The following is a 26,679-nucleotide window of genomic DNA, read 5'->3' as shown; positions in this document are numbered from 1 at the left end:
TGTTTTTAACTGTTTAAAAGATAGAAAACTGCTACAGAAGCTCAATTAAGAAAATAAAACAACTTCTGACAGGTGTCAAACTCACAACAATGCTTGATATGAACGACTCGGTTACATGTCTTGCAATACAAACAAATTTATTTTAATATAATTTGGAAAAACTATATACGGTACTCTAATAACTTGAATAACACAAAAGTATCCCTACAACACTACTCCAAAATTCCACAGCGACATTTTGTAAACCAGACCTAAGCTAGAATATTGCTTCGATGTCACCTCCACAAAACAACCATCTACGGTAGGCTAACCGTTTAATTGGCCTTCCGGTACATGAAAACAAATGGCAAACAATTACCAAGGCATAAATTTATATTCAAAAAAATGATTACACCTTTTATTAAATAACCTTGCCACCCCCTCCTTTTTTAACTACTATGGATAGAGTGCTTAGTTGCGGTCTATTCAAATAACTTTGACGTAACAATAGTTTTTTCTGTTCTACCAGTTGAATATATCTTATAGGCACAGTTGCAGGATGTGTAGGATAATATGTACCTTTACATTTTGCAAATTTAGTCAGTAAAAAAGATTTTTTAGTGCAGGTAGTTGTCAGGTTACCTCGTGGATACCTTTTGATGTAGTTAATTCTTTTCGTCGCTATATTTGTGAAAACAGGCACCTTACCGGTTAATCGCAGACTTTCTTTTTCATCAATTGAACTAATTTTTGCATTTGTGCCATTTTTCATTATTTTGCCTTTGGTTGTTAGTCTTTTCCACCAATATTTTAATGTAGCAAGAGTGAAACATTTTTCATTCTTTCGCACTTTTAAGATATGAATTTTTGTGCTGTTTGCTTTCAGCTTAACTAAAGATGATCTAGCTGCTAGCTGATTGAAATCAATCTTTAGCTGTCTATGATTGAACTGACTAGTGTGAAAATAAATTTGTTTATCTTAAAGAAGCTCGATATTAAATAGCTTAATCATGCAAGGCTGTAATGTATTCACTACTTCCCAATTTCTTGGCTGGGCATTCACTTTGCTTGCTCAACCACATTTTATTCGTGTAGCTGGCAAAATTGGGCATGCATAGTTTCAACAGTGGATTAAGGGAGTAAAAAGTATTTTGTGTCTCACAATAACTAACAAAATGATGTAATATTCTGAAGTAAACGCTACGCACTCAAACAACCTAGTTAATTAACAATTAAATTGACAAATTTCTGGATTATGAAGTCAAAATATGATGTCACATTATTGCTCCTAAAAATGCCTAAAAAGTGATCAAAACATGGACGGTGATATTTGTTAAAATTTTTTTGGGGGCAAACCCCCAACACCTCTTTTCATTTTTCTTTGATTTCCCCAACTTTTTTCTATATCTGCTACTGCATTGTAGACATACCGTAGCCTACCGTATTAGGCCTAACTATTTTTTCTAGAAAATCTTTGTTTACGGGTAGTACCGTACTCTTTGCTAAAATGATGAATGTAAACTTTTCCCCACATGAAAAAATAGGGGCTCACTAGTGGATTTGATTGATTGAATCTTTATCCTCGGACTGGGAAAGCTTCTTGCAGAGCTTAATCCTGGCAGTTTCGCATACTTGTAGAGGTGTAGAGGCTTTGAATTACTGACGCAGGCCCGGTCACCGAGATTGACAGAGTAAAGTTTCCGATTGTTGAAGTCTTGTTGGCGGGGAACTATTCCATTCATTAGATGCCGCTGAATGGAGAGCAGTCCTTAACGTGCGTTGCTCAAGCGCACACCCCGAGAGTCGAAGCAGCGCCGCTTGATCTTGAAGCTTCTTCGTTCCAGAAGTGACGCGCTAACCAACTGAGCTATCGGGGCGGGTGGTGGTGGTGGTGGTTTTTGGGGGGTGGGCAAGATGTTGCTCACAGGCCTTGCAAGAGTAAATTATACAAAAATCACAGTGACAAAAACAATCAAAAAGAGAGGAAGGACAAAAACACTAAAAGTACCGTATCCTACCAACAAAAACCTGTTACAGGATGTCTAACGATTTGCATAGCGTAACTTGGTAGCTTCCTGTACTTGACTGTGTTCATTGTTGGCTTTATTGTCAGCAAGTTTATACTTTTTAAAACTTTACCTCACTCACACCACACTGCCACTTGCAAGTCAAATGCCACTGCAGTTTCGGAAAGAATCTTTCTCACATGACGTTTTACGCGATAACTTGTGACCAACAATTCAACAAACAGTGGTTGCTCTTTTTTGGATGACGCAATTGACAAAGCAGACGCAATTACAATTAGTAACACAATAGCGTCATCTTGCGACGGTTTCTCGAATACAAATCTAGCAGACGTGGAGAGAACGAGGAACCACTCTTTGGTGGGAACTGTAGAAATCTGTTGAACCTCCAGAGCCGCCCAAAAAACATATAAATGTTTTATTGAAGTAAGTAGACCAGGTAGTTATTATAGCCCTCTTTAAAAAAGTTTAACATGTAAAAATAAGCAGACATAACATGTGATCCGAGTTTTCCCCTTTGAAGAGAAACATCTCACAAGAGTCACAGAGTAATTTTTTTTGTTGTCGTCTGTAGTAACATCATTGCACTCAATTTTCATTGACAGAGAACAAATTGTAGTCAGTAGCGTTGACAGTCCGGTAATTTTATCACGGTAATTTCATTGCATGGTAATTACATCGCAGCATATCACATCGTCAGGTAATTACATCGCAGTATGAGAGCTGCGTAAGCTACCAGCAAGGGTTAGGTACTAAAATTTAAAGAATAGTCAACGATTTTGAAAATCGCAAAACTCTGGATTTCTTAAGAGGAATTGCACGCAACTTGTCGTTTTGATTAAAAAGCAACTGTCTCAGATATTTTTAACATGGTGACTTCATTTTAATTTGCTTATTACAACAACTTTGAACTTTGAATTTTAATGGGTTTCATTTACTTTATCATCCGCCTTTTCACTTTAAAAAAAAATGGGTGGACGTTGACGAAGACGATTAAATTACTGACGATGCGGTGTCTTGCGATGTAATTACAATGCGATGACAATGTAATTACCATGTGATGAAATTACCGCGATGAGATTACAGTGAATCCGCTGTACCCACACATAAGCCTACAGCCCGCAGTGCTGATGCAAGCAGTAGGCCTACGCATGAAGCAAACTAAAAATTTGTGCACTTTTCGACTGCTAGTGTAAACTGTGATCTTATTTCAATTTTCGAAAGATTTTAACCAATAAAATTCAAATCACTAGCATTTTGATATGAAACCAAATATAGCCTACCATGTGATCAACAGGAGGCATTTTGATTGGACACAGCTGCTTTACAGACTACTTGGCAGATAGTGGTTGCTTGACTTGAAGGTCTTACTCTTCGCGGTCTGTCGTTGCTGTGACGCTGCTACTACTGCATCTCACTTTTTTAAATCGTAGGTTAATCATTTTTTGCAGTTTACAAAAACCAGTTAACGAAAACAAAACCAGCTGGGTTGTTTGATGTCATACTTCTTCTTACCGCAACTCATTAATTCTATTGTTAGGTCTACACGACTTAGTCCCATGCATTCTTTCAACAACTTTTAAACGTAAACGTTTAATTCAAATACTTGCAAAAGTGACAACATTCAACGAAAATGCAATGAAAATACATAAACCAATCTCTAAGATTACATTACTAGTACAGCGCTGCACATTCCGTCCAGGTTTTGAACAGCACGATTGGCTGGGCAATATGATGACACTCTACTTTTGCTCTTGCGGTATTCCTACTTGAAACCAAGTTTGAAAACGCTTTCTAGTCCCGCGTACTCTTTTAAACAAAAACTTCTTTATTGATCCCTCCAAACAAGATGTCGGACTATTATTGGAAAAATTATTATTGATATTAATACAAACAACCAATGAGCTTGAAAATTAAATTCATAAAGACTCCACATTATGGACAACAAAGAACTTGGGGTAGATACAGATACATTGTTTCAACATCTGTCGCCGTCAAAGCAAATAAAAATGCTTTGATGACTGCTACTCCACATGCACGTGAAGTTTAAAAAGCCGCAACTAGGCCTACTTGGCCTAGTCAGAAAATTAAACTTTTTATAAGAAAGTTTCAACGTCGATAGACGTGCACTATAAAAAACGTCGGTAACTGGGTAATGTCAAACCTTGAATGTATGTCATGACTATGAGGAATGTAAGTCAGTGAAGAAAAATTGAATCGTGTCGAACATACAAAATAAAACGATGACAAAAAACATACATTCATCCTAGACAGCAAAATCCGTCGTTTTTACATTGATTTAACGTCTACAGACGTTAAATCAATTTTAAAACGACGTATTTTTCTGTCTGGTGGTACTGCACAAGCACTGGCATAGCCGAATGTTAATCCCGCTTCCTGATAAGGCAGTCAGAAAACGGCAACCACCAATATCAGGGGCATCCAAACTAATTAAACAAAGGGGGTTCTCAATACGTCAAGGTGATTGTAATTCTATCATAAGCCGAAAGAATTTGTAACCGATTTTAGTGAAAAAATCGCTACAGCTAGAAAAATAATACTTGTGATACGCCATTGCATCACTTTCAAAGTTTAAAAGAAACACAAGCATAAAAGTAATAATTTCAATACCACGGTTAAAAATAAAAGAATTAAAACTGAGATTGCTGTTTTATAGCTTCTTCCGGGTCTTCTGCACACACTTTTGTGGAATTTGATGTGTAACATCGAAAGCATAGTGAAAAAACACTGGAAAAGAACCACCCAGTTTAATTAATCGTAAGCAATTCAAACATTGTCAGTTGCAGTGAGATAAACAAAAGAAAAATATGGTGTTGATCATGCAATGCTGTAGGCCTGCTCTATATCTAATTCCACTGGGATCAGGTGAGGTTGTGACGCAGGTGACTTACAAACCGGCAAAAGAAAATGGAACAACGGAACCGTCAGAAATTAAAGAAAAATAGGCAATTGATTGATGGTGACAAAAACTGACAACCTTGCAAATGACACATGTTGACCGATTTTGCATCGTTTCAAATTTGAAAAACAATGTAAAATAGACAACGTTTGAACACTCATTACTCCATCAATGCCACATTTCAAGTTCAGTATGGTTATCTGTTTGCTAGGTAAAAACCCACAAGAAAGGTATGCAAGAATTTCTGTGGACTGAGCACTTCACCAGACTTCACCAAAGACACAACTGTACAACGCATGAGGCGATGGCATCAAGGTACAAGGGATCAGGCATCACAAAACACTTCCAAACGTTTTTTCGTGGCATCAATAAAGTTAGCCGTGATGTTTCAATCTTGTATTAGCTACTTTTACATCAATCTAACGTTTTGGCAAAATTCAGAAGCTCAACATCTGGTTTACCAAAGGCCGCGTCGACTATACACGACGACAATAAACAGACAAGTAAGTTCTATAATATAACAATAATGAGCTTAGCTGCGGTTTGATGGAAGATCACCATAGAACCATATAATTTTATATGGTAGGCCTATTGTTATTATTATTAGCACCAGTTTGATGAGAATGTTAACTTTTAAATAACGTGTTTTAAAACGCTTTAAACACCCAAAGTTTACCGATGCTTTACTACTTTTCATTCCAAAGTTTCCAGGTCTTTCTTTGTGAAATTTAAAAGATGTTGTGTTGGTTAAATGTTTTTTTTTGCGGCAATATAGAACTTTTAAGTAACAATATCAACTTAGGATATAAGCTTTGATAAAAAATCGCTGGGGAATACAGAAAATGTGTGAAATTGCTACTTCCGAGCGAATTTTCTCTAATCAAGCATACACCATGGATTCATGGAACCTACTATAAAGCGCTATAAGATAAAACGACATCAATAAAACAAATTTTTGTCATTGCGACTCGTTGACATAATAATTTATATAGTAGTGAAATGTTCAATATAATACTTACTTTGAAAGAACTGGTGGAAAACATGCAATAATTGTAAAACAACTGCAAGCTGCAGATTAATCATCGTCATAAGGCTAAATCAATGCATTATACCAGACAACAAAACTCGTCATTTTTATTTTTTTAAATGACGAATTTGTTGTCTGGACACTTGCTGTGCGGCCCTCAAATCGTTAAAGTTTTCACAAACACAACCCAAGCTAATTACCATAGCTCAACATTTAGGAAACAAAATTACATATAAAATCACAGTTGGAAATGAATGAAGGATTTTCAAGCGTGTATCGTCTTGTTTGGAACAGAAAATAGAAAGTTTTGATAAATTGTTATTTTCTACGTTTTAACAAATATCAGCAACTGACTTTCTTTAAGTTGAAAAGATTGAGACATTTTAACAGCTAAAAATTCTCAAGTACGCAAGACAAGCGAAACAGAAACATAGAAAAATCCGTCATTTTTATATTGATTCAACGTCTGCAGAAGTTGAAACAATGTAAAAATAACGGATTTTGCTGTTTGGGTAAATTTATGAAACGCTTTATAAAACCTTTTCAGCTAGAAAATCAGTCCAGCTTTACATTGTATCAACATCTGCAGACGTTGCACTGAAATAAACCTTTCACGTCTACAGACGATGTAAAAATGGACTGATGGGGCTAATACAGAAAACCTGAAGAAGCATTGTGTAGACCCAGTTTTCATGGCAACAGAAGCTTCACTGGGCACTGTTAGTATTCATCCGCAGACAAAATACATTCATTGCTTGACTTCTCGTGACAATTCAAAGTTCAAACGTCATAACTTCCAGGCGCCACCGAGCGAACACTGCTGCTGGCAGAAGTACAGGGCAGGAACCAGCTGTAAATCGGCCCGTAGCCAAACACTTCACGAAGAAGCGCCATTTTTGGTCTTCTTGGCTTAGGAGGCTTTTGTTTTTTGCTCTTGTGTATGGTGTACTCCACAGCTGTTTCATCTCCGACAATTGAAGACACCTAATTCAATCAAGAGCTCAACTTTATTCTAAAGCACAACGTACGGTCTACGAATACCCATTATCCACAGGAGACAAAGGATACTATACACAATTACACATTCAAGTTTATTGTCACAAGATGCTATAAAATGTTACTTATCAAACATTTTACAAAGTGCGTTGGTGGTACATTGAGATGAAAGTTTGTTTTAGAAAGTTGTTATTTTCCAGCCATTGCTTGGAGACTACTAGTGTTCGTGTGTGTCACAATCAATATGCATAATTCATAAGACTATATTCTAAGTCCTTAAATGTGTGCTTTGTGTAATTGCGTAAGTTTCACTTGTTGTTACAGTCGATCATATGTTCTGAGTTTCTAATGGTCGACCATGCTTACATCGTTTCAACGTCTCTAAGCGAAAGGCAACGTTTATGGGAAAAGTAATGGTACGATGTCAGCTTTTCTGCAGAAATCTTCAAGCAGGTTGTCGCACCGAAGTCATTTTACAGCAAAGTCACTTAACAACAAGCTGTTGCATCATGATCAGATGCACTGAATTTCAGAAAGTTACTATAATTGCTAATGCAAAAGAACTCAAAACTTCTGCGCTGTAATGAAATAAGAGCCAAAAGCACGTGACACGACGTTATTAAAAAAGTTTACAGCGTATATGCAAATAGACGAAGCCATTTTTCTGCGATAGCTATCAGAGGGTGCCAATTCTATGTCATGAAACAAACTACTTGACTCAAATTCAACATCAAAATGATGAAACTATGAAGTACCAGTAGGCCTACTATACTCATAATATCTTCCCGATTCAGATGCAACCAGGGAAGCTTTTTTAGATTATTGATAGATAAATAAAATGCAGGTTTAAATAAGAGCCAAATATATTTTTAAGCATAGTTATGCTGACGGTGATCAACTACACTGCCAAGCACTTATACGCGACCGCTGCAATAACCTGTGCAGTAAATGATTATGCAAGGAATGCAGGCAATGGTTTAACATGAAAAAATAATTTTTGCCAGTACAGTTGATGTTCGCCCCTTCATTTCCGAATATGGCCAACGAGACTGAATAAGCTTCAGTGTAGGCTATGGGCAGTGTAAGTACAGTTATAGATCAAATATCTAAATTTCGTCTTACTAGTTTGAAGCGTTTTGGTCGACACAAAACCAACCTACACAATACATGCGCGCTTACAAGTTTTGCAACAAGCCAAGTGAGACTGTGGCATATAATGCTAATCCATTTTATACAATTTTAGTGTAAACAATGTGTAGGTGGCAGTTGCCATCACGTGATGATGGAAATAAAGTGTCTCATACTGTACCTTAATATTTCTACCGTCCTGTCAGCACAAACCATGCAATACTTAGTTACACTGATGAGAGATGTTATCCCAACAACCATTGACTAGAAGAGTTTGGCTGGTTGTTAGTTACAGGATGCCAGTTTTAAAAAATAACAAATTACCATTGTCAGTTGTGCAAATGGTTTTACCTGAAATGTCATTAAAATTTATTTAGAAAAATTGAATACGCTAAAAAATAACTAAAAGCAGTTCATTCAGAAATGGGAACCGAAACATTACTTTGTTAAAAATCCACTGCTATCACTAAGTTTTAGCGTCCAGTGACTTTCATGAAAAATAACAAAGCGCATATAAAATGTTCATTTAGATATAATAAGATTTGAAAGATTTATACGAACCTGATCAACAAGCATAACAATCACAAAGAGGCCAAACAATATTGACTCAATGCAAAGCCCGATTCCATGCGCCCTAAATTATGGATAACTGTTAAAAACGTCGCAATGAAAGTATATTTATATCAACTGATGCATTAGAAATAGAAGATTTTTTATTTGTAATTACATTTAATCACAACTGATCAAGATACCTTCTAGTCTCTGAAAAGCAGTTTTCGAAAAAAATTTAACTTTTCAAACCGGCATTAGACAAGATTATAACAGCACTTTGTCACTACCTTTTATGATGTACACTCTGTGCAGCGGTATTTTCATTTCAGGTTATTTAAACGTATAAATGAAACTGCGCTCTGGCATTAGTCATTTCTTTAGCAGCCTACGCAGGCTTCATGACTGGTGAGTGAAAATTTAGATTCAGGAGAGTAGAAAAGCAAGCAAGTCAATAGGCTAAGTGTCTTGTCAAAACTCAAAACATAACCGTGTGCTCTGAATAGGTGTAGAACCAATGTCCTTTCGATTGCCAACCACACCATCTCACCGCTTACAGCTACGTAGTAGTTATTGACAACTCTCATTCTGTTTGCTGAATTAGAAACAAATTATTATCAACATCATGAACTTGAGAAGAGTGAACTTGGTCTTACACAGTAGATTTTTTAGACAACAGATCAGCGTTGGTAGTTCTGCCCTGCCCAAAGAGCCAGATCCAGTTAGCAATGTTGAGAATTAAGGCATAGATACAAAGCATTCCTGTAAAAATAAATGCATAAAACATAAGTACAACAAAATGAACTTTCTTTTATAGTTTTTATCCTTATTAAAATTTATAGTAAATCATGTAACATAAAAGAATGTGAAACGTAGAATAAAACATTGATTAACACCAACTACCCAGACAGCAGAATTCGTTATTTTTATATTGATTTAACGTCTGCAGATGTTGAATCAATTTCAAAATGATGGATTTGCTGTTTGGGTAGTATCACGCTGGTATTTCTAACAGCTGTTAACTTTTGATTCTAGATCTACAGATATGAGACAACATTTAGGTGGACAGTCTAATCTCGGCACTACTATCGTTAATAAAAACGATCAAAGTTTGGAGAGTTTGATTTGGCTTGGCACAATGCCACTATACAAGACAAAGCAACACTGGGGATTTTAACAATAATGCTAATTCCTGTGCATACTGCATATAAGTGATTTTATATAACGTTTTTAACTACATAATTATATTTAACTATCACATCACAGTGGGTTACTTTATCACAATCATTTTAACCGAAAAATTAGGAAACATGAGTTGTATTTTGAATGGTATATTTCAAACATTTTAAACAAAACATCTTTTATCAAACCAGTAACAATATAGCGGACTGCCGGATCTACAAGTAAGCGATGGATACACTTCGACTTCCAATCTCATTGCCGACGTCAATGCTTCCAAATCAAACTTATTAGTAATTCCGCCAAAAAAAAACTACAGTAATCTTGATAAAATCAATGTTCTCTACAACGGTGATAAATTAGAAATAGTTGACCACGCTAAATATCTTGGAATAACTATTGACAATCAACTTTCGTTTAAACCCCACATCGATGATATAAAATTGAAACTTGCTCGGTCCGTCGGCATCTTGTATAAATTGAAATCTTTCATTCCTCCGAAAACAAGACTTCAATTATATCACTCGCTTGTGCATCCTCATATACAATATGCAATAACAATATGGGGCTCCACTTTTAAGACGCATGTCGACAAACTCCAAACATTCCAAAACAAAGCAATAAAAATAGTCGCGGGAGGTCGATGGTCGGATCACGTGACTCCATATTTTAAACAACTAAATGTTCTTAAAATAAAAGATTTGTTCAAACTCGAAACTTCAAAATTAATGCACAAATATGAAAACAATTCACTACCATGTACTTTTTCTAATTATTTTAAAAAAGCAAAAAATGTACATTCTCGCAATACCAGAAATGCAATTGACAAGGATAATTTTTATGTTCCTCAATATTCATCTTCAAAACTTCAACGTAGTTTCAAGTATACAGGAGTGGAAATTTGGAATTCAATCCCATTGGAAATAAGAAAAAAATCACCTAATTCATTTAAAAAAATTTATAAAAATTTACTACTATCATTTTACCAATGATGATGGCTTCAGGACTATGTAGAACTTATATTACATGATGTATTTTGTGTTCATTCAAGCAATTATACCGTAAATTTATGTTTTAGATTCTTTTGCCTCGCTTCATTGATGTTTAATTTGTTACTTTTTCTTTTCTTGAGGGTGGCTGCTCGACTAGAAGACCTTCCAGGTCACTTCGCAGCCACCCGTTGCAGTATCCACACATAATACATTTTACGTTATCGTTTGTTTTATCCGATTTTGTTGAATATGTGTGTTTATACTCGCAACAAATAAAATGTCAATCAATCAATCAATCTCATGCCATCAGACTTTTGCGCCATTATGTTCTGACATTGACACATTTATTGTTTAAAACAAAATCAAGGACTCGGTTAGAGCTCGACCGATATATCGGTCAGCCGATATCAGGTGTAGCCGATATATTGTATCGGCTATTTTTCGCCGATAAACATCAGCCAGCAAAAGCAAACTCAGAACCAGCCATACATGCCTTTAGAAGAAACACAAGTTGCTCAAACGTGCTTGCATAGCACGAACAATTGTTGCGAGAATATAATTTCCCGCCCATTCTAGCGCGCGCATCTAGAAAATGTTAATACTGTATCCCTTAGCAGCTTCCATTCAAGCAGGAAAGCTTTCGAGTTTTACGTTGCTTCAACAATTGATGACATTGAATCAGTGTAACAACTTAGGTGAATTTTTCGCTAAGAATCGATGGGAGTACCGGTGTACTTCTACACTACCCACGCGCAACTTATTTCAAGTCTTACGTCACAATGTCTGACTTTGATCTCCGAGTGATATTGATAAGGCAAGATTCGTTACAAAATTAGATCATACGAGTAGGCTATCACAGCAAGATGCAGCAAAATTTGTCAAGTTTTGGTATTACAGTAAGAAAGAAAAGGCCCAGGGAAAATTAACTTTCGCTCACATGACATGCAAAAATAAACCCAAAGAAAAAAGCCTAGTGAAACTTTGCACAGAAGAAAATAGTAGCGTCATTGTAGAAGTTTTCCGACCCGTGCCCAGAGCATTGTAACGCAAGAAAAAAAAAGTTATGCGGTGTATTGCAGCTACACGGCGCTTTGACTCTCCAAGCGCACCTCGTTGGTCTGATAAAAGCCTTCGCCGAAATTTTAAAAAGCCTTCCAAACCGTAGCCACAGCTCTTAAATGGCGAAGAATTCAGACCGGACACGTTTGTCCGCCGTTAGCAAAAACGAATTTCAAGGCCTGGGTTGTTTCTTTTTTGTTTGGTGTTTTTTTGTGATTAGTGTTAAGAATGATTTTCCGTTACACCAACTAATGCATAAACTTTCTTGGACTGGTTTGTTGCTTAATAACTTTGTTGGTAACAAATTTTTCGTAACTGATATATATCGGTATCGGCCTAAAAATTTCATAAATATCGGTATCGGCCTGAAAAAGTGATATCGGTCGAGCTCTAAACTCGGTTGTATCAAAAACTCGGTAATACCGATGCCAACCAAACTGTTTGTAAATTACCTGTATAGAACAAGAATTGAATGAAATATTTTTGATTCATTTCACCAATGCAGTTGTTTACCCTGCAATAAATTGAAGGATTTGTTATTTGCAAGTACAGTAAAAACAATGCTACTATATTGGATAAACATAAAATGTTGTGCTTTCATCCTAATTGAATATTTTGGTTTGTTTGAACTGAAGCGAAAACTTATGATTGTATTCTTGTAAATCTGATTTACCCACACAAGGTTTTGATTTTAAAACACTTAACATTAAATTTGAATTGGATTTACCAGTAATGTTGTAGGATATTCTACTAATTGTATAAACAAGTCCTAAAGGAAAACAGAACTACAAATGCATCACTGAAAATTAATGTGTTCAGTGGCATATGCGCACATACCATGGACAATGATGATCCATTCTTCGTATGCACCTCTTACACACCTTGCAGTGATGAGCACGAGGAGGTCTGTATGTTTCACAACGTTGGCATATTGTCCAATCTTCTCCATTTAACATCTAAAAAATTTTCCATGTAACATTCTGTTAGTGAATTGACAGATTAATAGTGGTTTCTGATTTACCAGTCTGCATAAAATTATTTATTTAACACACACCTCAAAATCCTGTATTTGATTGAATAAAACGTCAACCAATGACCAGCTTCTCAAAACAAACTCCAGTAACAACTTTTCATAAATTTTCAATGAGCCATTCATTAATTCCAAGATAACAAAACTTTTCCATGCAACAAACATAGGAGCAAGATAACAATAGTTTTGTAACAATTACATTATATTTACCTGATCATTGTGATTCAAGTTCTTTTGCATGTGAATATCAGAAAAATCCAACCCCATCCGAGGCAATGGAACAGTTCCAGGATCAGAAAAGACAGCTTTTGTGTGAGCAAAAAGTAATGCAAACACAACCATATTAAACAAAATGGCATGAAGTGGACCCCATAAACTGAAATAAATTACACACAATGTTATTTTAACTAATACTTTTCCAGGGCAGCTGCACACTTTAAACAAACCTTACAACTGTCTTGGCTGATCAACAGCTGTATGTTAGACTGTAGCCACATGTTCAATGCAAATTGTAAAAATACCAATTGCAGTACACACCACGCATTGACAGAAAACTCCACCAATAAAGAAAAGACAAGACCATGAAATGATGATACAGGTTTAGCTATCAGCAAGTTAACAGCAAATTTCAATGACTGCTTTTCATTCAAGAGGCTCAGTAGTAGAAATAACTTATAGTAGGAAAGAGTCACCCTGCAAACAACCAAATCATTTGGCGGCACCCACAGTCAAACTAAAAAGGTTCTGCATTGAATAAAAATACATATATAAAAAGAGTTTTCGCAAAAACAAAACTAACTACAGCTCCGTATCATATCATGTACAATTTAATGAAGTTCATTTCAAACAAAGTCAGTGCGAAATTTGAGCTGAGTTTTAGCACAAATCCTTCCAATGTCTGGGCGCATATTTGATGACGCTAGTACTAACGGGCCATTCCGTCACAAGACGTCACAGTGTGGGCGCCTGTTTGACCAGCGCCTAACTGTGTAATTAAATGCAATCAAAGGGTTAAATAACAAAAACGTTAAACGGGCATGGTATTTAACTAGTTTCCTCAGTAAAACTATATAACTAATTTGTCCAAACTAAAAAAACAACGAAGGAATATAATCTATAGCAAACTACAAAAACAGATTTTAATTTAAATGAAATTGTTCACTATATATACCACATAAATTATAGTAAATGATAGTTAGATGGTGCAGACATAAAAGGTGAGGTTTAGTTAAAATTTACAAAAAAATGCACCATGCAGAATTGATTTATAAAATCAATACAGTCGAAATTGGTTAATCACATATCGGTAAAAGGCATGAATCACTTTATAGCATAGCAATGCATAATCCCAAACCATTTTTATTCACTTGGAAAGAAAATTCAACTATAGAATATAAATTCTTCATTGATTTGTAGACTTGCATTGACACTTAGCTGCATATTTCCTTCGATAAAGTGTTGCTCAAGCCTTCATGCTCCTCACACCAATAGACAAAAATCGTTGCAAGATCTCCCCAGACCCGCAGCCATTAAATACAAGACACTACACTGAAGATAGGAGCTGTGATTGGATTGTGCTGTGAGTAAAAGAGGTGCTGGTTCGACCCTAAGGGTGTGCATTTGAGCAAAGCATTCAAGACTGCTCAGTGCTCTCCATTCAGACCCTGTTTTAAAATCCTCTACAACCATGCGAAACTACCAGGAATAACCTACCATGGCTTTGCCACTCTGAGAATAAAGATTCAAAACCAACCAACTGTAACAGTAGCAGAAGTGCATTCATTTCTACAAGCTGTAGATTATCGCATAAACGGTAAAAATATCTAGCAGTTTGCTTTCAAGCCTTTGTGTAAAATGAACGTTCGGTATTGACGTGTAGGATACCAGAATATTGTCAATCAATGAATATGATTAATCACATAAAAGAGCTTGGAAAATTGACTGTGCGATTGACCGATTTGGACTGTATGATATACATGTACCGGTATATCATGGCTTAAAAAATAAGCAGTGGTGTGGTTACTGCTTGTGCTTACAGAAGTCACACAAAAGTTACTTCACAACATCACAAAGCCCAAAAAAATAAAGATAGAATTTGAAGTATATAATTCACCACATTACCAACCTTCCTGCTAAAGTAGTTGATAACACATGTTGCATAACAACATAGTCAGCATATAGCACCAATCCATATGTCAATATAATGCAAAATATTCCGCAAGGATCCTTGTGAAACACCATTGTGATTTGTCATTTACCAATATTATTAGATAAACTCAGCCTACAGTATGATTAAATCTTTCTTGGTGAAGTACCGCTGCGCTGTACTACCATAGATATCTTATCTATGGTACCGGTACTACTGTAGTGGTCCAGAAGTGAAGTGACCACTGACCAGAGTTGCCAAATATTTTATTATTTTTTGAAAAATATTATAATAAAGTTTACAACTTTTCACAACGTCACAGTGACAACTTTAAGTATTGATTAATTTTAACCGAAAAATTATGCACTAGTTTAAGAGCAACAAGTTAATTTAACTTAGTTACTAAATTTTATTTTTTCTATCTTTCACCGACGCAGCTCTTGTCACTTCTGGTCTGGCAGTCATTTTTGGACTGCCACTCAGCTGTAGCAGTCCAAAAATGACTGCTATTGCAAGGGACATGCTGTGTCGAAATTGGTTTGAAAAAAACTTGCAAATACGAGTCTGCTACTATTCGGTGAGTTCCTAACCTCTAACCCCTAACCCTAAAACGGCAATGATAATTAGGCTACGGTACCCAATAATTTAAAAAAAAAATTGAAAAAAATCACCGAATAGGGATCGGACTCACCGAAACAGGCCATTCCGTGCAAATACTAGTAGATTATGATGCAGATAAAGCTTTTTTTGCATATTTTATATCTAGGTTTTAGAGTAAACAGCAATACTATGGTTGATAAAGTCATTGGCAATGCAGAGAAGTTTAAAGATTTACAGACACATTTTTTCAAAGGACTTCTTGAAACCTAACTAGTATATATCTTTTCATGCTTTGTAGATAAGTACCTTGTCTTTGCACACGATAATATGCAAATTTGAGGAAATTTAGCCTATATATAACGTTAGTTGGCCTATTACTTTTCAAAAAATTAAAAAATTTTTACTTAGACTAGTGTTGCCAGGTTGTCTCATGAGTTTCAATCATAGAAATAGAATAGAAGACAGAGATATGTTCTTTAGATTAGCATTTATTAAATGCTGGTATCTTTGAAGGTATTTTTCGTATAGGCTAAATGGTTAAAGTCGGTCAAGTTCAACTCTTTACCTAGGAAATATTTTTAACTTCTAGGATCTGGCTTAGCTTTATTTGGGTAGATGATAGTTCGTGCTTTCCAGCAATGGTTCAATTGTAAAAATCGAAGCAGAAACGACTGAGATATGTTCTTGATTAAATGCTGGTATCTTTAGAAGTATTCTTCGGATAAATAGTTAAACTTGGTCAAGTTTAACTCTTTTCTAAGGAGATATGTGGTGTTTTTCGGGCCTGTGTTACATTGCTTTGCATAGGTGAGATCTTCTGCTTTGCAGGGCTGGTTCAATTGTAAAAATTGAAGCAGAAACAAGCAAATCACAACTAATTTACTAAGGCATGCTTTTTATCGTCGTGGTTGACTGATTTCACCCAACTTTTCTACTATTTTTTTGGTGGATACCTCCTCCGGACGTCATCGCCTTTTTAACCAAAGGGGGAGCTTGTAAACCAGCTCCGAGGTCTGTATTGAAGACTACAATGATTCATCTGTATTGAAGAACATTTTACTAAGCAATGCCTTGTTTCAAACATTTTTTTATTCAAACACAACAATGATTTTTGAGGGCTGGTGTACAAGTTTTCCCCTGGTGAAAGATACCATGACATCATAAACAGGAATCAACCAAACTTATGGAGTGAAGTTACTTTACCTTTGCTTTACTGTTCACACATTTCAACCCATGCGTCTTGGTCGATTCTTGTCTAAGACATCACATGTTTTTCATCAGGGCGGAGACTTGTACAGTATACCAGCTCTGATTCTTGTCACAAGGTTGTGTTTTAACTTTCATCTTATTTTTGTTGAAGCTGCTGGAATCATTAAATCTGGCAACCTTTGTTTGTTCACTTCTAGTCTGGCAATAACTTCTGGACTGTGAATACACAGTCTGATTCTGAAACTTAAAGTAACGTCTGGACCGCAGTAACTCCTGGACCGTTACACAGTATACCTATAAATACAAGACAAAAATAATTTTATTAAAAAATAGCTGCTTTCATTACTTTGTTTCAGATTTATTCGACCACCGCTTTACCAGTCAGTTTAACTCTTATCTTTGTGGAAACAAAGATAAGAGTTAATATAAAGTTAAACTGACTGGTAAAGCGGTGGTCGAATAAATTTGTGGCAGAATACGGTGCGATACTGATGAGCCCAGCCTCATGGGCGAAACACGTGTCTATCGCTGTCAATTCTTGCTACAAATCGGCTGCCGAGAAACATATCGTTGATTGGAAAGTCTGAATGGCTTGCGTGGAAGCTACACCGTTATGGTGAGCGAATCGCAGCTGCTCGCTGTACTAGCGAGTGCTCAGCCTTGTGCTGATAGCTGGGAAGAACGCCCCTCTCTTCACATGTCCTCTGCCCTGGCGCCTGCTGGTTTTGTTGGCTCTTTCTTTGTTTCCACAAAAAGATAAGAGTTAAACTGACTGGTAAAGCGGTGGTCGAATAAATTTGTGGCAGAATACGGTGCGATACTGATGAGCCCAGCCTCATGGGCGAAACACGTGTCTATCGCTGTCAATTCTTGCCATAGCATCTTTTCACATATAAACTAGGTGGGCAATTGCCCACCTAGTCCCTTTGCTTGCCCCCCTAGCCCTTTCTTTGCCCACCTAGTTCAAAACTAGGTGGGCAATTTTTAAGACTTAATTTTTGTTTAAGTTAGATCCAAGTTAAAGAATGAACAACTAAATGGAAAGCTTCAGCATACATTTAGAACTTATCAGCCTACCTTTGACTTTACTTATAATATCCTTAATGTTCCATTCAAGCAGATTAATTATTATCAATTTGTGTTGTGAGTACCTCATATTTTGTGTGAGATTCTAAATGTCTGAATTACCGAAGTTTGTTTCCTGATTTTCATTAAAATAAAATACCATCAGCTCTTTAGAATCATCTAATTCTGCAAAGATTCAACTCATTGTACTATCTTAGCAGTTGCGTTTCATATACTGTATTATCATCGTTGTTTCTTTTATGGCTATTATCATAGTTGTTTCTTTTTACTTTAGTACAAGAGAGCTCTGCAACTAAATGTCGCTAGATTAAATTTTATTAGATTACACAGGCCAACAAAAAAGATAAAAAATTTTGTGTTTGCAATGTAAGATGTGATTTGGGGTATAGGCTATTGAGGCTGCTGATTTCAAAAATCACAGATTTTACCCATCACATCAAGTTTTTGAGATTTTTGCGTGATATTTTTTCATAATTTTGGCTGTTTGGCCGAATTTTCTCTTACTGTTACCGTTTTGTAAAGACCTTATGAGCCAATAGTGTTTGAAAATTTGTCATAATCATGGAAATGATTTTATTTTGTAACATTTGGAGATGTATGATGATACCATGACCATTGGGGTGACCGACCTATCTTCAGAAGGTACACTAGTCAGAAGACCCCTTAGCTAGATAGTCCACTGGTCAAAAAAGTCACATAGACCGTCTGGCTAGTGGACCATCTGTCTATGGTAGACCATTCAACTTATGTATCTTCTGAGAACTGTCCATAAACCACCCCTTACAGGCAGGGTTACGTTCACGTTGTCAGTACCACTCCACTTTTGATATATAACATCGGTTTTATCTTTTTTGTTGAACGTGGAGATTTAAGCTTATGTGAAACTTGTCTATAACTCATTCTTTTTTGAATTTTCATGTATTCAGATTTTTTCATATTAGCAAGGTGTTAATTCTGTTTGTGGTGTGAATAAGTAGCAGGATGGCATCTTCAAGGAGAAAATGTGAAAATGACCCTGATGTTTTTCGTTACATATGTGGCAGTTATACTGTTCCTAAGCAAAGGCAAACCATAACAAACTTTGTGAAACTAGCATATTTTGCATACTTCAAAATTCGCCTGGGTGATCAGGACAAATCATGGGCTCCACATACTGCATGTAAAGCTTGTGTGGAAAACCTAAGACGATAGATCAATGTAAATCCTAAATCAACTCACAACATTCACGAAAATTATGCAAGCGAAAGTTTGTCCCAGAGTAACGTTTCCCAAAACTGCATGTGAATTTCCTTTTTTCTGTAGAACTGAACCTATTTTTAAGTGTCTATATTCTATTCAATTTCTACAATTTTATTTTTCTTTGCTGGCACAAACATATAGCGAATGACATTACAAACACACAACTGTAGCACCAACAAAAGGACAAAATGGAAAAATCAAAAGGTTTAAAATATGCATTGGAGATTTGCACAGCCACCAAACTTACTTCTTAACACGAAAAAAATAACAATGTAGCCTATACTCTTGTAAAAAAAAGAACATTGAACGTTTAGTGTTAGCAGATAAACTTTGAAGAATTGGGTTCAAGTTACCAGACGTCAATAAAATAAAAAAATAAAACAGGTCTTGAAATACCTCAATGTTTTTATTAATATTATATTTGTATGTCTTGTGTAGACTTTAGACTTTATCGTGATGAATTTAGACTTTATCGCAGACCTTGTTGACGAAAAAGGGTTCAAATTCCATGAAACGCCATAGTCTACCAATACAGATCAGGAGTCGATTTTACCAATTCTTACCAAAAAAGCATACAGATATCATGAAATCCTGATGTGATACAAAAAATCTGATGTGATTTTTGAATTCAGCACCCAAAATATAGGCTACCCTAGAATGACATTTACTATGCTGACACAAAAGTGTGTTGGCTTGTGTTATTATTTATAAAATATTGTGGGCAGGGATGAATATAGGAATCAATTATGGGTCTCAAATGTTTAGTCTAGGTATAATCTGCCTTTTTACCCACAATTTGCCTGAGAAATCTACATTTTTAAGCTTGCATAGTTTACGCTCGGGAAAAATGCCCTTTTTCCCATTATTTACGCACGAAAAGTGCCCTTTTTTTAAAATTTGCCCACCTAGTCCCAATTTGTGAAAAGATGCTATGATTCTTGCTACAAATCGGCTGCCGAGAAACAAACATTAACCTTAGTGAACGAGTCTGCGTCATCAATTCAATGCCTTTTCGAGCAGTTTATTCGAAGCTGTCAGGACCAAGATTCATAAAAAAAAAAAGCTTGTCAGCTTCGACATAAATATATCCAATTTAATCAGATTGACGCGTGCTTTAAACAGTAGGCTACTGAACTCTGAAGTAGTCTGCACATTCTTGAGAAATCAAAAAGCTTTTTCTGAGACATGACATAGGCTAGGCAGGTTTACTGTTATGCCGACATAACTCACCAGTTCTTGATATTACAACGCAGCTGAGGTAATGTTGGAACTGACTCTGTATAACGCAAATTAGCCATTAGGCTACTGTAGGTTAATTGGACGCACTTCTTGAACTCGAAGAAAATGTCTTGATGCATCCAGGAGCTACGTCCTACGATCGAATAACAGTTAGAGCTAGGTAAATACATAAGCTTAATTCGTAGGTTATGAAGCCTAGTCTCACTAAAACTCTCAAGTGGTCATCGATATTAGAAGACTAACGTACCACACTAACAACGAACTCCACCAATGATTTTAGAATTATGCTGGAGTCGAAATGTATGAAAACAATTAGGCTAGGCTACTGTAAGCCAGTAGCCTAGGCTACGCTGCGACTGACTGTTGATCTTCAAAATGTTAAGGTTGTTTCAATAAAACATTCTTGACTTTAAAATCAATGCACCAAAAACAGAATTTTTAATGTACTATACAACACAATAGGCTACTACAGAACTAACTACCATTTCTTGTAGTTAGGGATGGGCAATTACAACTCGGCAGTCACGAAAACACCACAATAAACTGTTAAAACACGATATAACTTTTGCAAGACGTGCTCATATTTGAGAGCATAAACCAACAGCACTTGAAAACTACAGTTTATTCTCCAACCAGTGATATAAAAGGGTTATTACTACTCAACACCGTTTCCAGTGGCGAGATTTAGCCTGTTTCCACAGGTTCAAACCGGATCTTTGAATTTTTAAGGCATGTTAACGGATTGTTGGAAAAAAAACAGGTTAGCCTTTTATTGCAGACTCCATGATGGAATATAACTAGTTTGAGTAAAGTTAATATCACACCACTATTGTTTCTTTGTTGAATCAAACAGGTCAATACTAGGGGAATATAACTTAGTTTTGAAACTAAACCAAATATACGATAATATTGCAACATCAATACAGAAAAAGGTAAGCTAGGTTGTATCATGAAACGCATTGGGCGATGGTCATGCACAAGTGTTATTAAAAAATCACATCCTTTGGCAAAAACGTATAAGTTATTGTACAAGAGAAAATCGCAAGATAAAATAGAGAAAATATCATCTACGTGAGATAGACTACTGTACGATAAAACTGGCATCACAAAGTCTTTCAAGGAACAAGAATAATGAAACTAACAGCTATTGGCTGTTGTCGTGTGAGTGTTAAACTTGAAATTAAAAAAATGTTTTGGCGTTGTTTAGATTATCCATGTTGGCTTCAACAAGAAACCAGCCACATGAACTCAACCAGCTAAAAGTCGACAAAGTCGAAATAATAATGTAGCCTATCTAAATTTACCACCATCTAAATGAACACCAAACGAAATGCCGCACGAATGCACAAGATCTTTAACAAAGGCATTGCACTTAAGGGAACTGGTCTTACAACAAAGATGCAGCTGTTAGTCTCGACTTTTCAGAGACTTGCGGCCAAAAGAATGAAATGATGATCATTTGTCGGGTTTTCGTTAATTATGAACAGTTAAAAGCATTGACAACAAAATCTCTCCTAGTAAAGCATTCCGTGTAAAAAAAAAATTATGAAAACGTCAGCACGTTTGCACTAAAAGATGCTAAATCTTGTAAGTTTACATTGGCTGTTTAAAACCTTTCAACTAACGATTTTACCAGCCAATCAAAATATAGAATATCTACGCATCAGCAGAACAAGGTCATGGAAACTATTATTAACTTATTATCACAAAAACACTGTAAAACTTCAAAAACACAATGCGATTGCACTTTCTATGGCAAAAATAAAATCTAGCCCATGCTTCCACTACCTCAGATGCGAATAGTCTGCAGATGTGACAACTACCTGTATAAAATTCAATCAAAATACAAACTATTGTTTCGTGACGTAGTTCTGGAACAATTACATCAACAGAAAGCGCCCTTGAGCATTGAACGCTTCACGTTTCAGCTTAGCTTGACTCATAGTCCACAAAACGTTCAATTGCGCAAAAACAACGTATAATGTAAAACATATACTATGATACAATGTTGGTAAAGAGGTAACTATGTTGAACCAAATGCAGATAAAACCAGTTTTCCAGATACTTGAGAAAGGCTAACATGTCATGTAGCCGAAAACGTTTGCAATTTTTAGTTTAAAGTTGTGTAATGTTAAACGCCGTGTGGTTGCTTGGTTATATTTGCACTGCTTCAACTTATACTATTGGTTTATAAAAATCACATCAAAAGACGTTGTTTTATGGCAATAAAACGATGTTAAATATTTGATAATGCCAATGAATAAACCAAACGCAGAACTGCAAGCTCAGTTAATACTTTGCTGAATTTCCCAAAGAATAACTGAGCGAAGGCCGGAGAAGTTGGTGCACCCTGGGTCCTGGCTTCGGAAAAGAAGTGTCCGTTAGCGTTGTAAGGTCAGTTTCACTCTTGCCTCTGAAAATTAAAAAACGTTAAAAATCAAGTAGGCATCACAACTAGCACAGTCCATCTTATTGGCGCTTTAATTTAACGTCTGCAAATGTTGAATCAATCTCAAAATGGACACAGTTTGCAAGCAGGGTAGTTGACATGCTATCACGTGTAGTGGGTGCAAATGTGGTTGGCAATACTATTTTCTGCGGTAATCACAAATAGAATGTTATATTTAAAATCGTAAAAATTATAGGTTTAAAATAATAATAAAAAAAAAAACTAAATGATCCAGCATTTACTATTACAGAGCTGCTACAAGTAGAGTTTTTCGGCAAAAAACTAGAAAACAGGAAAATTTCAGCCAACAAAGGATATCCTTTTAACATCGCTTCAAGCAGACAAAGCAAGATCCGTCATGTTACATTGATTCAACGTCTACAGACGTTAAATCAATGCAGAAATGACGAGTTTTTTTCTATGTGGAATGTTAGAAAACATTTGAATGATGAAAATAAGAACTGATTCGTTGGACAAGACAGTAACCCGTCACCAACGAATGTTTTCACGTCTACAGATATTCAATGCACTGCATGTACCTTGAGTGAAACTGTTCGTTTTATGTCAATGACAACTAATTGGATCGGTTTTATTCATACAATGTTGCCCAAGAAACAATTCCATGACTGCTTGTTCAAACGCATTTGTTGTTTAAAAAAAAGCAAATGGTTGAAATGCTTGATCTATCTGCATGAAAAGAATGGACCCTAGACGCAAAAAAATCGTTTGACAATAAAAATTCTCAGCCAGCAAATCGGGCCCTTTTTACATTGATTCAACGTATCCAAACGTTGAATCAATGTAAGAAAGGACCGATGTGCAGGTTGGGATTGTTTTATTGCCAGTGATCTTTCGTTTTGCATTTTGCGTTCTATTCTTTTCATGCAGGAGTGAAGAACTCCTTTAAAAAATAAAATAAAACCAACATGCAACTCACGACAGACAAGGATCTGACACCAGGTAGGACTGAGCTACGTCGAGATAAATGCGTCAGTTCAACTTCAGACGACGTTGAAAAAACGGAAAAGGTGCTGCACATAAACTAAAGCTTGAAAAAGTTGGTTAAATTTAAAGAACACCGAGACGAGAAGCAACGCTAATATGAACGTAGTTTTGCGTCAATCTAACGCAAAAAAACGTTAAGTTGACACCAGATGATGCACAGCTCAAGTTGAACTGGAGAATAAGTTGAATAAAGCCAGAAACTACAATAAAAGTTAAAAAAACGTAAAAATAACGTCTGATAATGTCCATTCAACGTAAACATAACGAAAACTTTGATGACGTTGAAGATTGAGAAGAAGTGCAATGCTCGTTGGGATAAACTGTTGTTTTTGTAAAAAGTTAAATAAAATATAAAATAGATACATTGACAAGATGGTACACACGAACTAGACCAACAGAAGAAGTCGGCAGAGCGAGGATTACAAACAAACGATAAGTTGAGTCGGTAAGACGTAGTCTAATCGAAAAAAAAACGTTACGAAAGATGCAAATTCATCTGTTTGTTGAACGGTCTAAGAATTTCACTGGATTCAGATAAACGACCCAGCCATCAAATATCTCCTTACACGTCTGCAGACGTTGAATTAATGTAAAAAAGGATTGATTTTCTGACAGGGAAACGTCATTTTCAACGAGGATATCGAAATGAAAGAGAACCTAGCCAGCAAATCAATCATTTTTTACATAAATTTAAAGTCTGCAGACGTTGAATCAATGTTAAACGTGATTTGCTAACTGGCTGACTACACGGTTAGAGATACAACAAAACGCGGTATTTTTACCTCAACAAAACATATTTAAACATCAGCCCAGGATAAAGGAGTTAATTGCTGCTCAAAACGGTTGTTTGAAAATCCATATGCGATGTTAAGAGACGATACAAGTTCTGTTAGAAATTGCTTTTGATATGATTGCTAGAACAAAATTAGCAATAATTTCCTACATGAGTTTGCATTTTTTTAATATTGCCTTTAAAAATGAATTCCATAAACACTCTATACGCAGCAGCGTCTTCAAGATAAAAATTTATAAAAATAGCATGGTCGCTGTTCCATTTCATGTTCAAGCATTTTTAAGCTATAGGCAGTAACTAGCTAAGCTGAATAATAGGCTTAAAGTGTATATAAAAAAACAAGCTGTAAAAATATATTCACCAGAGCTAATAAAGTACAAAGCAAGTGCAACGTTAAAATTCAAAGGTAATTAAAAATGTCATGATCGTAAATCAGTTAAATCGATGACATCAGATGGTGACTCGTAACAAAGGAGATTTAGCGATGTCCGTCTACGTCGGCTGCATAGCGGAGTGGTGAGAGCTCTGGCACGTTGCTCGAAGGGCGCCGGTTCGACACCACTCAAGAGCACTGTGTCTTTGGAAAGACACTTAAATGCATGCTAGAAGGTGAAGTTGAAAATTGGCTTCCTTGCCGCTCCGTCCACTTAATCTAAATCTTCCAATACCGGGCGTAAGCCTGACTACGACAAAAAAGCGGTGTTGGGCATCTGGGGCCGTTGGTCTATCCTTTTACCAACCCAGGTTCACGATTTTGCCGGTCTACACTGCCAGGCGCCAGCCTACTACAGAGCACCCAGTCGATCTCATCATTCAACACAGGCCTCAGCAGCAAATCAACTGCTTTTTACATTGACTCAATGTCTGTAGACGTTGAATCAATGTAAAAAATGAATGATTTGCTGTCTGGGGCGGACCATAGGTTACACTTAGTGTGTGAAAGATTCTGCAATCGTTCATATGGTCTACGGTCCTGTTCCTCACAATACATCTTGCCCTGGGCTGCGTGCTTTTTATCTGGAAGCTTTTAATGTTGCAACGCACCTAAGCATCAGATTCATACTAAGAGAATGAAGCGTTTCTGAAAAGAAATTTTTAACTCGATCGGTAGAAAGAAACATTGTAACCATGATGACCTACAGTCCTACATACACAGGCCATGTCAACGTGCGAGCTTTAAATTTAACTGGAGGCCGATCTGGTAAGCTTGGTAGCAGTCAGAATCGCTGGAGTAAGTTGATGGTCTGAGCAGTAGTTGATGAATAGGGTCAAGCGGGGTCAAATGGGACGCGGGGGCAAACGGGCCATTCTGTTACTCTGTTTACTTATCACATTTTTTCCCTACATATTCTTTTCCAAAATCGGCAGTTAATAGCTCATTTTAAAGCTGCTTTCCCATAGATTTACATCATGTAATACAAACACAGATGTACATTTGAAAAATATACTTTAGATGATGCAAAAAGTGGCCAAAAAATGTGAAAATCTTAAAATTTGAAAATTTACCAAAAAAACTTTGGTATACCACAAAAACTAATTAAGCTGGAATGAAAATTTACTGAACAGCATACAGCCCAGAATGCTGAATTAGTATGTTGAAAATATTAATAGTCCCACTTTTTTACTTTTTGTAATTTTTCTGTTTAAATGAAATGGGGTCAAATGGGCCACACTGACTTTTTGACAAGTTATAGCTCACTTGCATAACTTTTTTAATTCTATTTAATTTATATGGTATTTTTTAGGTAAACAGGCCTAGACATAGCTGTTGGTTGCATGATTAGCTCTAGACATGCCTTTTCTCTTTGAGCAAAAAGAAAATAGAAAGCATAAATTGAAAGTGGTAAAGGCTTTGAAAAGTCCAAGATTTGAGATCCCTTCTAAACGTGCCATTGTGAACTTGATGACTGTCAATAGGAAAGAACTGCAGGACTTCATCACAGCAAACAACACACGATATAAAAAAATTACTGAACTGCATTTTGACTTTTTGAGTCAAGACAAGACCCACCTCTTTAGGAACCCAATGA

The 26,679-nt window shown here is 36.1% G+C and overlaps 1 protein-coding gene across 1 annotated transcript; it reads right to left on the bottom strand.

Annotated features, from left to right (window-relative positions):
- Nucleotides 1-3,576: 3,576 nt before the first annotated feature.
- LOC145784728 (palmitoyltransferase ZDHHC3-like) lies at nucleotides 3,577-15,243 on the bottom strand. The gene is made up of 7 exons (XM_082596582.1): nucleotides 15,009-15,243; nucleotides 13,094-13,259; nucleotides 12,691-12,809; nucleotides 12,306-12,367; nucleotides 9,280-9,385; nucleotides 8,636-8,708; nucleotides 3,577-6,934 (listed from the first exon to the last, which is right to left on the bottom strand). Exons 1-7 carry the CDS (start codon nucleotides 15,122-15,124, stop codon nucleotides 6,731-6,733), a joined length of 846 nt encoding a protein of 281 aa, XP_082452708.1. The 5' UTR covers nucleotides 15,125-15,243; the 3' UTR covers nucleotides 3,577-6,730.
- Between the last annotated feature and the right edge of the window lie 11,436 nt (nucleotides 15,244-26,679).

Source organism: Aplidium turbinatum, chromosome 15, assembly GCF_918807975.1.
Source record: "Aplidium turbinatum chromosome 15, kaAplTurb1.1, whole genome shotgun sequence".
In the NCBI taxonomy this organism is placed as follows: domain Eukaryota; kingdom Metazoa; phylum Chordata; class Ascidiacea; order Aplousobranchia; family Polyclinidae; genus Aplidium; species Aplidium turbinatum.
The sequence above is the reverse complement of the archived record's forward strand: the minus strand, read 5'-3'. Positions and strand labels throughout refer to the sequence as shown.